This window comes from Zeugodacus cucurbitae, chromosome 5 (genome assembly GCF_028554725.1).
Source record: "Zeugodacus cucurbitae isolate PBARC_wt_2022May chromosome 5, idZeuCucr1.2, whole genome shotgun sequence".
In the NCBI taxonomy this organism is placed as follows: domain Eukaryota; kingdom Metazoa; phylum Arthropoda; class Insecta; order Diptera; family Tephritidae; genus Zeugodacus; species Zeugodacus cucurbitae.
Window position 1 is genome coordinate 15,641,555 of NC_071670.1, and position 14,212 is coordinate 15,655,766.

The 14,212-nt window shown below is 27.3% G+C and overlaps 1 protein-coding gene across 1 annotated transcript; it reads right to left on the minus strand.

Moving 5' to 3' along the window:
* Positions 1 to 1,959: 1,959 nt before the first annotated feature.
* On the minus strand, positions 1,960 to 12,355 carry LOC105214625 (sarcoplasmic calcium-binding protein). Its single transcript, XM_054231382.1, has 5 exons — positions 11,647 to 12,355; positions 5,245 to 5,447; positions 4,701 to 4,773; positions 2,386 to 2,694; positions 1,960 to 2,317 (listed from the first exon to the last, which is right to left on the minus strand). The coding sequence occupies exons 1-5, from the start codon at positions 11,761 to 11,763 to the stop codon at positions 2,087 to 2,089; spliced, it is 933 nt and encodes a 310-aa protein (XP_054087357.1). The 5' UTR covers positions 11,764 to 12,355; the 3' UTR covers positions 1,960 to 2,086.
* Between the last annotated feature and the right edge of the window lie 1,857 nt (positions 12,356 to 14,212).

Below are 14,212 nucleotides of genomic sequence, written 5' to 3' on the forward strand. Positions count from 1 at the left end.
GTAAGGTTTGCCATTTCACCATGGAAATATGTATATATAATCCAACGAGTCGAATTTATTAAAATTTACTACCGAAATTCGGAGTCAGTGGCCTCAACTTTAAGGGGCTATTTTAAAGAAAGTACTCGATTGTATATATTTTGAGCTATATTTCAACATTTTTTTTTTACAAAAAAATTGAAATATAATTCTGTGTCCGAAGGTGCCAAAAAAAAAGTTCCCTAACTGCTGACATGATTCAGGCCATGACCTGCAGAAACAAAAAAAAAATAAAACATTAGGATTGTAAATATATTCCAGAATACTCAGTTTATTTTATTTGAAGTCGGTCGGTTAATGTATTGTTGAGTTATGATGTCAGCAATTTTGAGAAATGTTGTTTCGAGAAAAACGCCTATAGCTGCTTATACCATCGAGCGGTAGATCTTTAGAACGCTGCCATGAAAAAACTATTCAAGTTACGATCTTACCGCTTTCACAGGATATTTTTGAAAGTACAAACTATCGAGTAAGCAAAAAATAAAAAAATCGAATTTTTGAAAATGTCACACAGCGCGATATCCAATTTATGGTCGTTATCATTTCTGGCTGAATGGCTTCGCCAATAAGCAAAATATGCGTTATTGGTCAGGCAGCAATCCACACGTACTTTATGACTCACCATTGTATCCCGAAAAAAATACAGTTTGGTGCGGTTTATGAGCAGACTGCGTCATTAGACCGTACTTCTTACCAGGACGTTACTGTGAATGGGAATCGCTACCGCTCAATGATAACTTCATATTTTTGGCCCGAATTGGATAATATATGGATTTGGACAATATGTGGTTCAAACAGGACGACGCCACAAGCCACACAGCGAATGTCACTAATGAGTTTGGTGAACATGTTATCTCACGAAATGGCCCAATAAATTGGCCACCTCGGTCGTACGATTTGACGGCGTTAAACTATTTCCTCTGGGGCTACGTCAAGTCTATGATCTATGTCAACAAGCCAGCGACGATTGATAAACTTCGTACGAATATCTGACGTGAAATTCCCGCAATATCGGCCGATTTATGCTTAAAAACCTTCGAAAATTTGGTTCAGCGTCTAGACTTCTGCAAGCGTGCTCGCGGTGGCCAGGCTAAAGAAATCGGGTTCCATACCAAATGGCTTCGAATGTACTTTCACAGGAGTAAAGAATTTCATTGATATCCTAAACCGTTTTTATTTTATTCAAAAATGAAATTATTATTGCAAACCCCTTTGTAATTCACCTTACGGATTCTGAACTTATAAACAGCTTAGACACCAGTATCTCTACTCTTATTGGGCGATATCTTCCCACAACAGAAATAAGACATTTAAATTAGAAGCCTCGTAAATAGAGCGATTCAAACAGCTCTAACCTTTGGTTTCATAAATTATCTGAATCTGAATCTGAAGTTTAAATCCTTCGGTCACAAAGCCATTGAGGAGTACTGGACTACAGGACCCAAAGATCATCCAAATGCACTTCGTTGTATTTCGTCGACTGAAAGTCGGTTAAATGGGCTTCTCAATTGGGTTTCCTATGTCCTATGTCCAGGTCATGAATGATATGAGACTAACATCCACTGTCGTTGTATATAAATTGAAAAAGTTTTTAGTTAGTGATGTCTTGAACGAAATTTGACAGTACATTTCGCGTCGCAATACTCGTATCAATCTTGTGGACCACCCTAAACTCTAATACATACAAAATAAAACGAATTATATGGTTTTTTAGTTTTTTTTTTTATATTCTTTTTCTTCTTTTTTTCTTTCGTTTTTTCGCCTTCTTACGTGATTCATTAAATTTCCTTATATGACATACAATAAACTGCTTAAAATCGCCATTTTCATACGAACGCAGTGTTATGGTTAAAAAAATAAATGTATTAACATAAAATAATAGTCTTAGCAAAGGGTTTCCTCCATAGATGTCGTCATTGAATATACCAAATTGCTCCGAGACATTTTGCATGCAGAGTATGTAGAGAATATATTGTGCGCGGTGTAGATCGTTCATTTTGCCGCGCGACAACAACTCCAACACAGCGGTGTACGCATGTTCAACAAGTCAATGATCGATCAATGGACCCCAGAACATTTTCGAAATTTTCGAATCGTCTTCGGTTAGGAAATATTGACGTCCCAAATGTAGAAACTCCTTTAAGGACAATTGGCCATCGCCATTTTTGTCTATCACAGCAAAAGAAATAGCAGCATCTTCATCTGAAAGGCCCAGACAACGGAAGAACAGCTTATACTGTTCGAGATCCAAATGGCCGGTGTGATCGTAATCAACGGCCTGCAAGTAGAAAAATAACAAAGGTTAAATAACTGTATGTTAAAATTTATTGTTCTTAAAGTATTTACCTTGAATAAATAGGGCAAAAAGCGTCCGATGCGCTTCACCATCTGCTCATCGTTGAGACGATGGTGCACCTCCACCAAGAACTGCTCGGCAGTCACTAAATTATATGGCGTAATTTCGCCGAATTGCTCCTCCCACGTTTGACGCATCACCTGCTCGAACTCTGCAGACGTCTCAGGCGTGAGATGTCCCAAGTCCGTGAAGCGTTTGGCAATCAATTTGAAATCGTCAAATGATATAACGCCATCGCGATTGACGTCGAGTATGCGATGGAGCGTGCGCATCTTGCGTCGCCAGAACTCGGAATCGCCCTGTAACGAGAAGAAGGAGAAAACGAATATTAAAAATTTGCCTATCGGAGATTATTATTATTTCAAGCTTATATTTAAAAAATAATATAATTAACTTTAATTATAATATTTTTTCCTATAGAAATAATATTATATTAATTTATCTAAATTTTTGTAAATTTTTAACTAACTTTTGAAGCTAATTACATAGTTTAACTACTTTTAATTTAAACTTTATATGAATAATGAAAATTTCAGTACCTTTATATAAAAATATATATTTGCAAAATTTTAATTATAATTTTTTAATATTTTTTTATAATAATTTTGATTTTTGAATTTTTTTTTTCTGATTTCTAGGTTTTATTTTATGCAAATATATTTCTTTTGCTCTGCCCTCTCAAACTCGTTCAACGCGTGCAAATTAATTTTTTAGAAACCAGTTATAAAGCCTAAATTTTAATGCCGTTGACAGACAAGCCACGCTTAAATTGCGGAACAATACCAATTTTAGACTATATGTTTGTTGTTTTAGCGCCTCATTAAAAAATCGGCATGTGTTTATGATTTTTTAAGTATGCCAAAAGTGTTCGAAAACACGCTTATTTGCATAGCTGTGATAAAGCAAAGCAAAGAAAAAACACAAAAAGTAATAGAAAAAATTAAAAAAAAAAACTAAATAAATTTGAAAAAAAAAATAAATACATTTTTTAATAAATTCAATGATTATACAACAGCACAAAATTAAAGAAAAAAATACAAAAAAATATTGAAAGAAATAGTTGGCTAAACGTGGAATGATTTTTTAGTTCAACTTATTTTTTTTATAGAAAAATATATACAAAGAAAAAAATATTTAAATGAGCTGAGTTTATGCGAAAAAGCAAAGAAACTAGTTATAACTGTGCCGAGATCGCTATTGTTGGAGCAATTATTATAATTTTTTAAATTAACAAATGTTACCAGACTTAACAATTTGCATAAAAATATAATAAATTAAAAGCTCAGAGAAACTTGTTCTAAGTTTAAAAAACAACAAAAATATTTAAAAAAAAAAAAATTATTTTATTTCATTAATTAAGTAGAAAATGAATTTAAAAAATCAAAACCACTATTCTTAATAATTTATATGATAAAATTACCAATATTGTTTAATAAAAACAATATTAAATTAGAAAAAAACAATAAATGAATAACAAAAAATGTTTATTGGAAAATGGAAAATAACAAATTAAAGTTGTTTTGTTAAAAGCAAAAAATAAAATAATATACTATGAAAATTTAAAAAATAATAAAATGATATACAAAATTAACAGAAAAGAATAAAATATTATCAAAAGTTAATATAAAATATTAAATTATTATAATAAATTAAAATTAAAATATCAAAGTCATATTCTTAAATATTTTTTTGATAAAACTGCAAATTAAAATTGTTTTATTAGAAATAAAAAAAATATAATATATAAAATAATAAAATATTATAAATAATTAATAAAAATAAAATAAAATTAACGATTCTTTAAAAAATAAAAAAAATAAAATCTTTAAATATTTTTTTGATAAAACTGCAAATTAAAATAGTTTTATTAGAAAAAAAAACAACAATTTAAAAAGATAAAATATTAGAGGTAATATTATAAATAATTAAAATAAAAAATAAAAAATAAAATTAAAAACAATTCTTTAAAAAATAAAAAAAATAAAATCTTTAAATATTTTTTTGATAAAACTGCAAATTAAAATAGTTTCTTTAGAAATAAAAAAAAAAAAAACATTTCAAAAAACATTTTAATAAAAAATATTAATTAATAAATTTTGAAGTCTCTCTTCACCCCAACAATTTTAAATATTATAATTATGAAGAAATTAAATTAAAAAAATATTTTAAAAATAATTAAAAAACAAAAAATAATAGTAATAATAAATTATATTATAAAGCTATTTTTTCTTCTAAATATCTTAAATATATTTCTTCATTATTTTATTAAAATATATACTAAATATTTTTGATAAAAAATGCTTACCCTCGCACTGTGCTTGGAGCGCACGCTCGTACGTCTTTGTTCAAATTCATCGTCGGAATCCGAATCGCTATCACTGTAAAAGAAAATATATAATTAATATTACATTTAATGAAATAATTATATATATATTTGTAAATATGGCTAGACTACAAAAAAAAGTAGCTAATGATATTAAATTTAGAGAAAAAATGTTATATTAAATAGATCATGGAAATATATTTTTTAATGTAATATTTTTTTTTTCTTTTAATTTTTATTTTCTGTATTATATATATTATACACTTTTTTTTTGTTCTTTTTAGGAACTTTTTTTCGAAAGCTGATATTAATTTTTTAATGATTTTAAATATATTTTTTATACAAATTTTATAATAAGTTTTTTATTTATAAACATTTTTTATGAAAAAATATTTTAAACTATATTTAAAACAATTTTTTATACGATTTCAAAAAAAATCTTAGCAATTTTGTAGTCTAGTGTCTACACAGAAGAATCATAATTTATATTGTATGTTCTTTCTTTCTTTCTTCCGAGTTCACTCACCTTTCTTCTTCACGCTTTGATGATGCTACAGTGGACACTTGTTTCTTCGAACTAGTCTTACGCTTTGTCAATGAATTGTTCAGCCTGGGCTGCAACAGACAATAGCTGCCATTGCACACGGGTCTCATAAAGACACCAGCTGTGTTGGCAGCGTTGATAGCGGTGCAAGCCGTGCGATGCTGTACAATTGCAGTGGTGGAATGCTGGAATGAACAAAGTGGAATTGAATTGATTAATTTGTGGGGCACATAACGCATGATTAATTGCAATAGGAACAAAGAAAAATAATAAGACATTTGCGAACAGGTGGTTCGCTCGTTGGGAATGAAACAACAGATTAAGTGATGACTAAATAGAAAGTTTGAAATTGTTTAAATTTATTTTAAAAAATACAACAAAAGATCTGAAGGGTGCAATATTTATGTAGTTCAATGAATTGCTTGCTTTTATTTGACAATTTCTGTCTGTTTACAAAGTCTCATAACCTTACCCTCAATATGTGCATACATATATGGGGAAATCATTATGTAATGTAAATATATATTTATATAAATCGTAAAAGCGCACCTAAAATCATTATTTATAGTTCAAATACAAATAAATTAAACGATTTCACAAGTCACACCAACTATATAAATATTAAAATTGTATTGATTTTCAACTTTGACTGCTCTGATTTGTTGATTTTCAAATTGTCATCTGTCATTGCAATTCAAACGTTATTCATATGCCATAATGCAAGCATAACTGTATTTGCTTTCAAATACAAATACTCTCTAAATAATCAAAGTGAGGTTATATAATATTTGTGCCCTGATTTTTTTTAGACATGTGGACCAACGAGTATAATGAACACGTGGGCATTACACAATACTATATTAAATTGGAAAACTTACAAATAAACCATTAAAAATGTTTTTACTGAGTTTTATAATATTAATTAAATATAGAGCATTGAAAAAAAATTAAAAAAAAATGTTTGGGAAAAATTATTATTTAAAAAAAATTACTAATTTTTAAATAAAAAATTATTTAAAATAAAAAAAAATCCTTTTAATGAAATTTTGCGCCAAAATTAAAAAAAAAAAATATCTTGAAAAATTTTAATAAATAAGTCTTTAATCAAAATGAAAAAAAAAACTTTATTAAAAAATTATTTTTTAATTAATTAAAAAAAAATGTAGTAATAAATTTTTTTAACGAGTTGAAGATGAGTTGAAGTTGAATATTGAGGAAAAATGAAAAAACTAATTTTTAGCGCCTTCAAAATTATGAAAAAAATTTAATAAATTTGAATTAATATATTTTTTTCATTCTGAGGGAAAAACTATTTTTTTAAGTCTTTTGAAATTTAAAAAATAATTTTTAGCGCCTTCAAAATTATGAAAAAAAAATTTAAATTTAATAAATTTGAATTAATTTTTTTTCAATTTTTTTTTTTTTTTACATATAACTCAGTATTATTGTTTATTATTATCTTTTCATCTTTTCTCTCTTTCTTTGCTGTATTCGCAGGGCAATAAATTAGTTTGTTTACTTTAACGAAGCGCCGGTTTCGAAAGTTTTTGTTTACCGACTTTTCTGGCACAATGCACACGCTTATACACTATATAGAGGTATGTATGTATGCATATGTATGCAAATGGCGTGTGTTGTTTACGAAATATGTTTATCCAAACACCGTTCACTCACTTGCTTGTGTTTGTTTGATACGAAAACAAAAGACTTCAACAAAAGCAACGAACTTGCTGCTGAATACAGACATGTTTGTAGGTATTATATATATATATATATACATATATGTGTGAATTAAATGCTTAACTGTTGCTTATCACAATTTCATACAAACACTCATACATACATATATGTATATATGCCAAGCTTTTACCAAAAATTCGAATTTTATTAGTTTTTACCGTTACAAAATTGCAACCAAAACAAACTTTCTTCACATACAAAAAACATTACGGTTAATTTTGTTTACTTCGAAGATCATTGACTGCATGAAAGTTAATTAAAATGTGCGCCGTGTGCAACTATTTGGAACTAATGAAAACTTTGTTTACAAAATTTGAAGGTGATTAACTAATGGTTTGAAGGTTTACATATATGGCGGTAACTTTAACTATGTACAGTTACAATAACAGATGTTTTTTTATTTTATTATTTTAATTTATTTTTTTATTTTAACTCAAAGTTTCTATAAAGGCTGTAAGATAATAAGATGCTTAATAAATTAAATTATTTTATTAAAAAACTAAAATAAAATGGAAATGTTACGAATGTATATTGTCACAAGTTTTTATTTATTTATTTTTTACAATGCTTTTTTTAGTTTTTTTCTCTAATTTTTTTTTGTTTTCATTTATTTTTTTTTTATTTATTTTATTTTTTATTTATTTATTTTTCTACTATTTCTTTTTAATTTTTATTTATTTATTTTATTTGTTATTATTTTTCCTTTGTTTGCGCAATTGAAACACTTAAAAACATACTTATTGTTTACGAGTTTTAGTAAAAGTACAGCCATATGTGCACACAGACATATTTATGCTGTTAAGTAGCAAAAAAATTTAAGAAAAAAAATTTCAAGTGCAAACATGAAATAAATGAAGAAATAAAGAGCAATTATGTGAATGCTCCAAAAAGCAGAAAACAAAAATATTTACGTTTTTAAATGAAGTTTACTTTTCTAATGGTTTTTTACAGTTGTTTTTACTTCCACTATTTGTTTATTAAAGTAGCGAGCACAAAATTGTTTTTGGATGGCTAGTGTAGTGTCTTTTTTTCTTGTTTCATGATTTTTTTTCTTTTTTTAAGTTATTTTTTGTTTTATTATATTTTTTTAATATTTTTTTGGTATCCATAATGACTATGCATATTTGGTTGGTATAAAAAATATTATTTGAATTTTAAATAAAAAATGTGTAGTTTATAGGCATATATTTTTAATTATTTAGGCTACTAACCAATTTTAAATTATTAGTTCTTGATTTTACTAAAGATTTTTTAAACAAATTTATTTATATATTTTTTTTACATAATTTAAAGTTGTTTTTATATTTTCATTAGATTTTTTTTTATAAAAAAATATGAATTTTAATGAAATTAATTTTTTTTTATTTTTAAACAATTTTTTAAAATTACATTTTAATTTTTTTTTAATAAAAAAATATTATTAAAGTTTTTATATTTTTCAAATACAAAAAAAAACAAATGTTGTCTAATTTTTTTCAGTTTTTTTAAGACAAAATAATTATTTTTTTCGTTAAAACTTTTTTAGTTTTATTTTCTGCTTTTAATCATTATCATTATTTTTAATCACCTTTGCTCGTGACCTATACAAACATACAAATATATACACATACATATTAATTTAGCAAATTATGCAAAAGACCTCGTTGTTTCCTTTCAATTCGCATGCCCGCCAAATGCCACACGCAAAACACAAAGGCACACACAACAATAACAACGGTTTAATGAAGGCACCAGCAGCAATTTTTAATTAATTAAACAACAAAAAAAGCGGAAATTTTGTACCTTAAACCGTGAGGCGAGGCAAAACAAAGATGTTGGAACGGAAAGTCGGATGTTCAAAAACAAGAAAATACGAAAGGTGATACCCTGAAGGAAATGTGTTGAAGATGTGGAATTTAACTGATATAATTTATGCAGAAGATGATAGCACATATTTAGAGGACACATAAATCAATAAAAATTAAATGTATGTATGCTCATCATATGTAACAAACTAGCCAAAATACATTAAAATGTTTTAAATTATGTTGAACAAATCCACATTTAATACTGCTTTCTATGATGCGACAAAAATTGGAAGAATAGCGAATCGAAAAACAACTGGTATACTTTATAACTCAAATATGTGGATTGACTTTAACACACCTGTAATATTGCGAGCCAAGTATTGAGTGAATATAAACTAATTAATTTTTATTAATTATTAATTTTAATATCTTTTTATTTTATTTTTATTTTTTTATTAATTTTTATTAATATATTTTATCATTTTATTTTATTTCTATTATTTACAATATTAATATTATTGTTTAACTTTGTACTTTAAGCAGACAATTTTTCATTTGCTTATCTTTTCATTTTTTTTTTGTAATTTTCCTTTCCTTAATTTCCTACTAGGCCTCTCAAGTGATAACCTGCTACTATTAATCGTTTGTATTGCATACAACATTGACCTGTTGCTCGCCATTTGTTTTCGTTTTGCGTTTAATAAAAACGTTCTTTTGCCGGTTCTGCTCCCAAAATCAAGGTTTTGAGACTTGAATTTGTTAGCAATTTGAATGAGGTTGTCTGGGGTGATGTTATTAGTTTATTAATAGAAAAGTACTTTATGCAATAAATGTATGAGGTTAATAATAGCAATAATTTATACGTTATAATAAATGCTACAATTGATATTTTCTTAAAAATTCTAGAAAATTAAGGAAAAGCAAAGAGAAATTTCTAGGTTCGAATTCAATAAAGAAATACACTCTGAGAAATTTTGCGGTTGTAAACTACCACCAACTGTTTTGAAAAATTGAAAACACAAACGAACACGTGTTCAACAGAAGCCAAAAAAGTATAAACACGTATATATTTTCATACACACACATTTATATACTATTTATCTATACGTAATGTATATGTGTTAGTGAGAATACAGCCCTTCGAAGTGATAATGTTGTAACTCATGTAACTCGAAAGACCAAGTAAACAGTCAAAAAAAGAAAAATGAAAGACAGTCTAAGAAAAAATACATTTTATGTACACTCTATATACATATGTATATATGTATGTATATATCTACATAACAGTGCATATATATAAGCAGGCTTTGCAGATAAAGCGAAACAAGTGTGTTTAATCTTGAAAAAGTTGTAATATTTCCAAATAGTCATGCAACTGAGTTGTTGTTTGTATATATGTATATGCCTAGATATGTATATACCATATGTGCATATGTAGCATGTTTAAAGATATATGTATGCATATGTATGTACTTAGATATGCATTGTATGTAGATTGGTTTCGGAAACTTCCTGAACAATCGAGAACACTCTTCTCTAATGAGTTTGCAGTTGAAAGAAGTATTAATTATAGATTTTGTTTTTTTTTTTTTGTATAAAACTCATTAAGCGAAACTGACAAGCATGTCAGATTAGACTTAGACATGCATATGCACATGGTATATGCTTCTAGGAGGCTTATAATTAGTTAATGCAGATACTACTAACACAAGGTCTAATTAAAAATGTTTGCTGTATAATTGCTTAGTTTTCAATTACAACATAAACGCTTTTACAAAAAAAAATATTTTTTGATTTTGGTTATAAAATTTTTTAAGTACTATTTTTAAGAATCAATAAAATTTATTTTGTATTTATTTTCTTTGTATTACTATTTAAATTGAATAAACTTTTTTGTTTTATTTGGCTTTAAAATTTAATAAAAAATAATAAAAAAATTAAAGTTTCACTTTCAAAATTAAAAAAAAAATATTTTTTTCTTACTTTTATTTTTGTTACTTTAAAGATTGTTAACACAAAAAAATTAAAAAAAAAAAATGTTTCTTTAAAGCAAAGCAGTCCTATAAAAAAATAAAATTATTTTTTAATTTCCAAAAAAAATTTTTTTTTTAATTTTTAATAAACAAATTATATAAAACAATATTTTTTTTTTTATTTTCACTATATCTTAAAAATAAATGGCATACATTTTTTATTTATTTTTTTATAAATAAAAAAATTTCAAAGGAAATTAAAATTTCCGTAATCAAAATAAATTTAATTTTTGTAAGGAAAATATTAAATAATATAATATATTATACTATATTTATAATTTTCTTTATATATATTTTTACTAAGAAAATAATACTTATTTATATTTTAAATTGTGTGAATATTTTATATATATTTATTAAAAAATAATATTAAAATTGAAATTAAATTTAATATTTTCTTAATTAATTATTTAATATTAATATTATAATATTAAAAAACAAAAAAAAACTTCATGCGAAACAAAAACAGATTCAAAATATTACGCAAAAGACGCACGACCTGCACAAACTTGATCTCTGTGACCCAATCTTATAATTTTTTTCTTTTGTGGAGACAATTTTTAAATAAAAAATATTTTTAAAATTTAACTTTAGAATTTTTTCACACATATTTTCATATAAACAATATCACAATAAAATTTCATTTTTATAAAAATAACACTCAAACACAAAAGTATGCGTACGCAGCCAAAAGTTTATATAAATGTATTACTTTTAATTTATTATAACAATTTCCCTAAACAAAAATTTAGAAATTCGTAATATTTTCACGTACACATACTTTTGTGTCAGACTGTAGCAAGTAACAACATCTTCAAACTTACATTAGCTTCAACGTCGATGAAACAATGGGAGATTGCAACATTGCCCATGACGATGCTGCGTTCCAGTATTTCTTTGGAAGTGCGCAAAAAGCCACGGCTTATAATTGCAAAAGCCATTTTGTTGTGTTTGCTTTTTGTTTACAAAACGAAATTAAAAACGCCAACTTTTTCGTTTTTCAACTTGTAGGCAGGTATTTTGAGAGACGCACACACAGAAGAACACTGCAGACACTATCAGGATAGTAAGTGTGTGATCATTTAAAATGTGTTTGTTTGATTTTCGGCGATTTGAAACAAGTCGAAAAACAGATTTTTGAAGTTTTAAGTAATAGTTTTTTGAAAGTTTAAGCGTTAAGCTACACACAATTTGCAGTCTACAACACAATTTTTCTTAGCTTTTTTTAGTTAGAAAAATAATTTTCGAAACTGTGTTAGATACACACAAAAATACTTTCGAAATGTTTTTTAGAAAGTTTTGCGCAGTTTTTGCACTGTTTATATTTTCAAAACTTTTCTTTTCACAAAACACAATTGAAACACTTTTTCGCTGGATTTTGACTTTGAAAATTTTCAATTTCTTGTGATAGTTTTCACTTTGATTGCAGTTTATAAGTTTGTTTTTTTTTTTTTAGTTGAGTATTGAAACTCTCGCAGTTTTTGGGAAATAGTACGACCGTTCGCTTCAGCGTTCGAATACAATTTAAACGAAACTCCTAGGCTGCACGCACGAATAAACCCCTGCCACGCTGCCCAAACGCGCAGCTGGCGTTACAACGCAGTCAACGCCGGCAGCAGCGATAGCGCGAACAGCAGTGGCAGAGATGTTGTTTATGGCGTTGCCGATACACACACACAAGCATATACTTGGGGTATATAGTGGAAATTATTTGTGTATGTATCTGTGTGTTGGTGAGCAGTGGCACAATAAAGGTATAGTCGCACAAGCCTCACAAAAAGCCAGACACGGAAAGAAGGGTGTAACAATTGGAAACAAAAACAAAACGACTACATATGTATATCTGTATATATCTGTGTTTATATGGATGTATATAAACTTGTAACTTTAAAGACGAAGAAAAAGTGTATAAAATAAAAGCGACAACAGAACCAACTCCGATTTGAATGGAATACAAATTATTATAAACGCAAACATACATACATATATATACATATGTATAAGTATCTAGATCCACATGCCGCTTAAATTAAAGATCGCTACTTCCAATATATATATGTACATATATGAGTATATTTCTTGTATGTATTTTTACAATGAGTGTGTGTTTCAAAACACGTGTTTAGAGTTAGAAGATCGCATTTTGAACATATATGGTTACATTAAGGTGGTACTCAAGTGTAGAAAGTAAATTAATACAGCAGAATTAATAGATCTTAAGTACAACCTCGAAATTTTTATATAAAATATAGTTCCGATTGTAGATGATTAGGGTGCGTAACAGAAGTTGAAGTCTGTCATTGTTTTTGTGAAGACACGCTTGAATTTTGTCCAATTGGACCCGAAACTTAGATAAGATATACAAGGTTTTACAATTTAAGGCAGAGAGACTGGAAAATTAATTCAATTGGACATAAGTACCACCCTAATATAATACAATAATAATAAAAATTAAATATTGATTTGAGGAGTACAAAAATAATGAGAAGTATAAGCAAAGATAGGATTAAAAATGAGAAAGCCTATTTCTAGTAATTAAATGTATATATTAGGGTGGTACTTGAATACAGCAACATAATTATGAAAAAAGATTACATAAATTAAAAAGTAAAGTAAAGTAAAAGTAAATCCAACGTCGATTGAATTTGATATAGTTAAAAATAATACATAAACTCTGAATTAATCGTGATTATAGGGTCTCACAAGCATCAAAGTTAAGACTTCACTGTGGAGACTTGCGTCGCACTCTAATTGTCTCTAATTGAAATCAAAAGCCAAGTGTCAACTATTTTTCCACCAATTGAAAGTGTTAACACTGTACAAAGTCGTCCGAAAGATTTTCTAAGTACCACCCTAATGTATATAGCAGCTTGTAGTACGAAAATTTAAAAGAATATATGGATTTAAGAATGGAAAAGTGGTAACAAATACAGGATTAACAAAAAGAAACGCTAACTAGGTTAGGTTAGGTTAGGTTTGTGGGCAGATCTCTGCAAAGACAGAAGATCTCACTTAGACAGCCTGGCGCTGTCCATTGTGGTACCAATAAAACTCCCTGTGGATCAAAGACCTTTAAGATTCAGCAAACCGCTTGGAATCCGTTATAAATTTCTTAAGACTGGTAATATCGATTCTAGCCAATTCGCTAGGCTTTCGGAGGTGTTTCAACCTCAGTCTGACAAAAGCTGGACAATGCTGGACAAATATCCCTCAAGAATGGTGTTAACAACATGCTATTATATGATCGTTGTCTTTTGTTTCCAGCTTATCCTTTTGGCTTATTCAAATTGCTCTAGAAAGCCTTTAGAAGGTTAATTGCTCATTAATCGCTATGAACTGGACCTGTTACAGATCTCATCTTTATATGAGGAACGTTTGTAATCATATTTT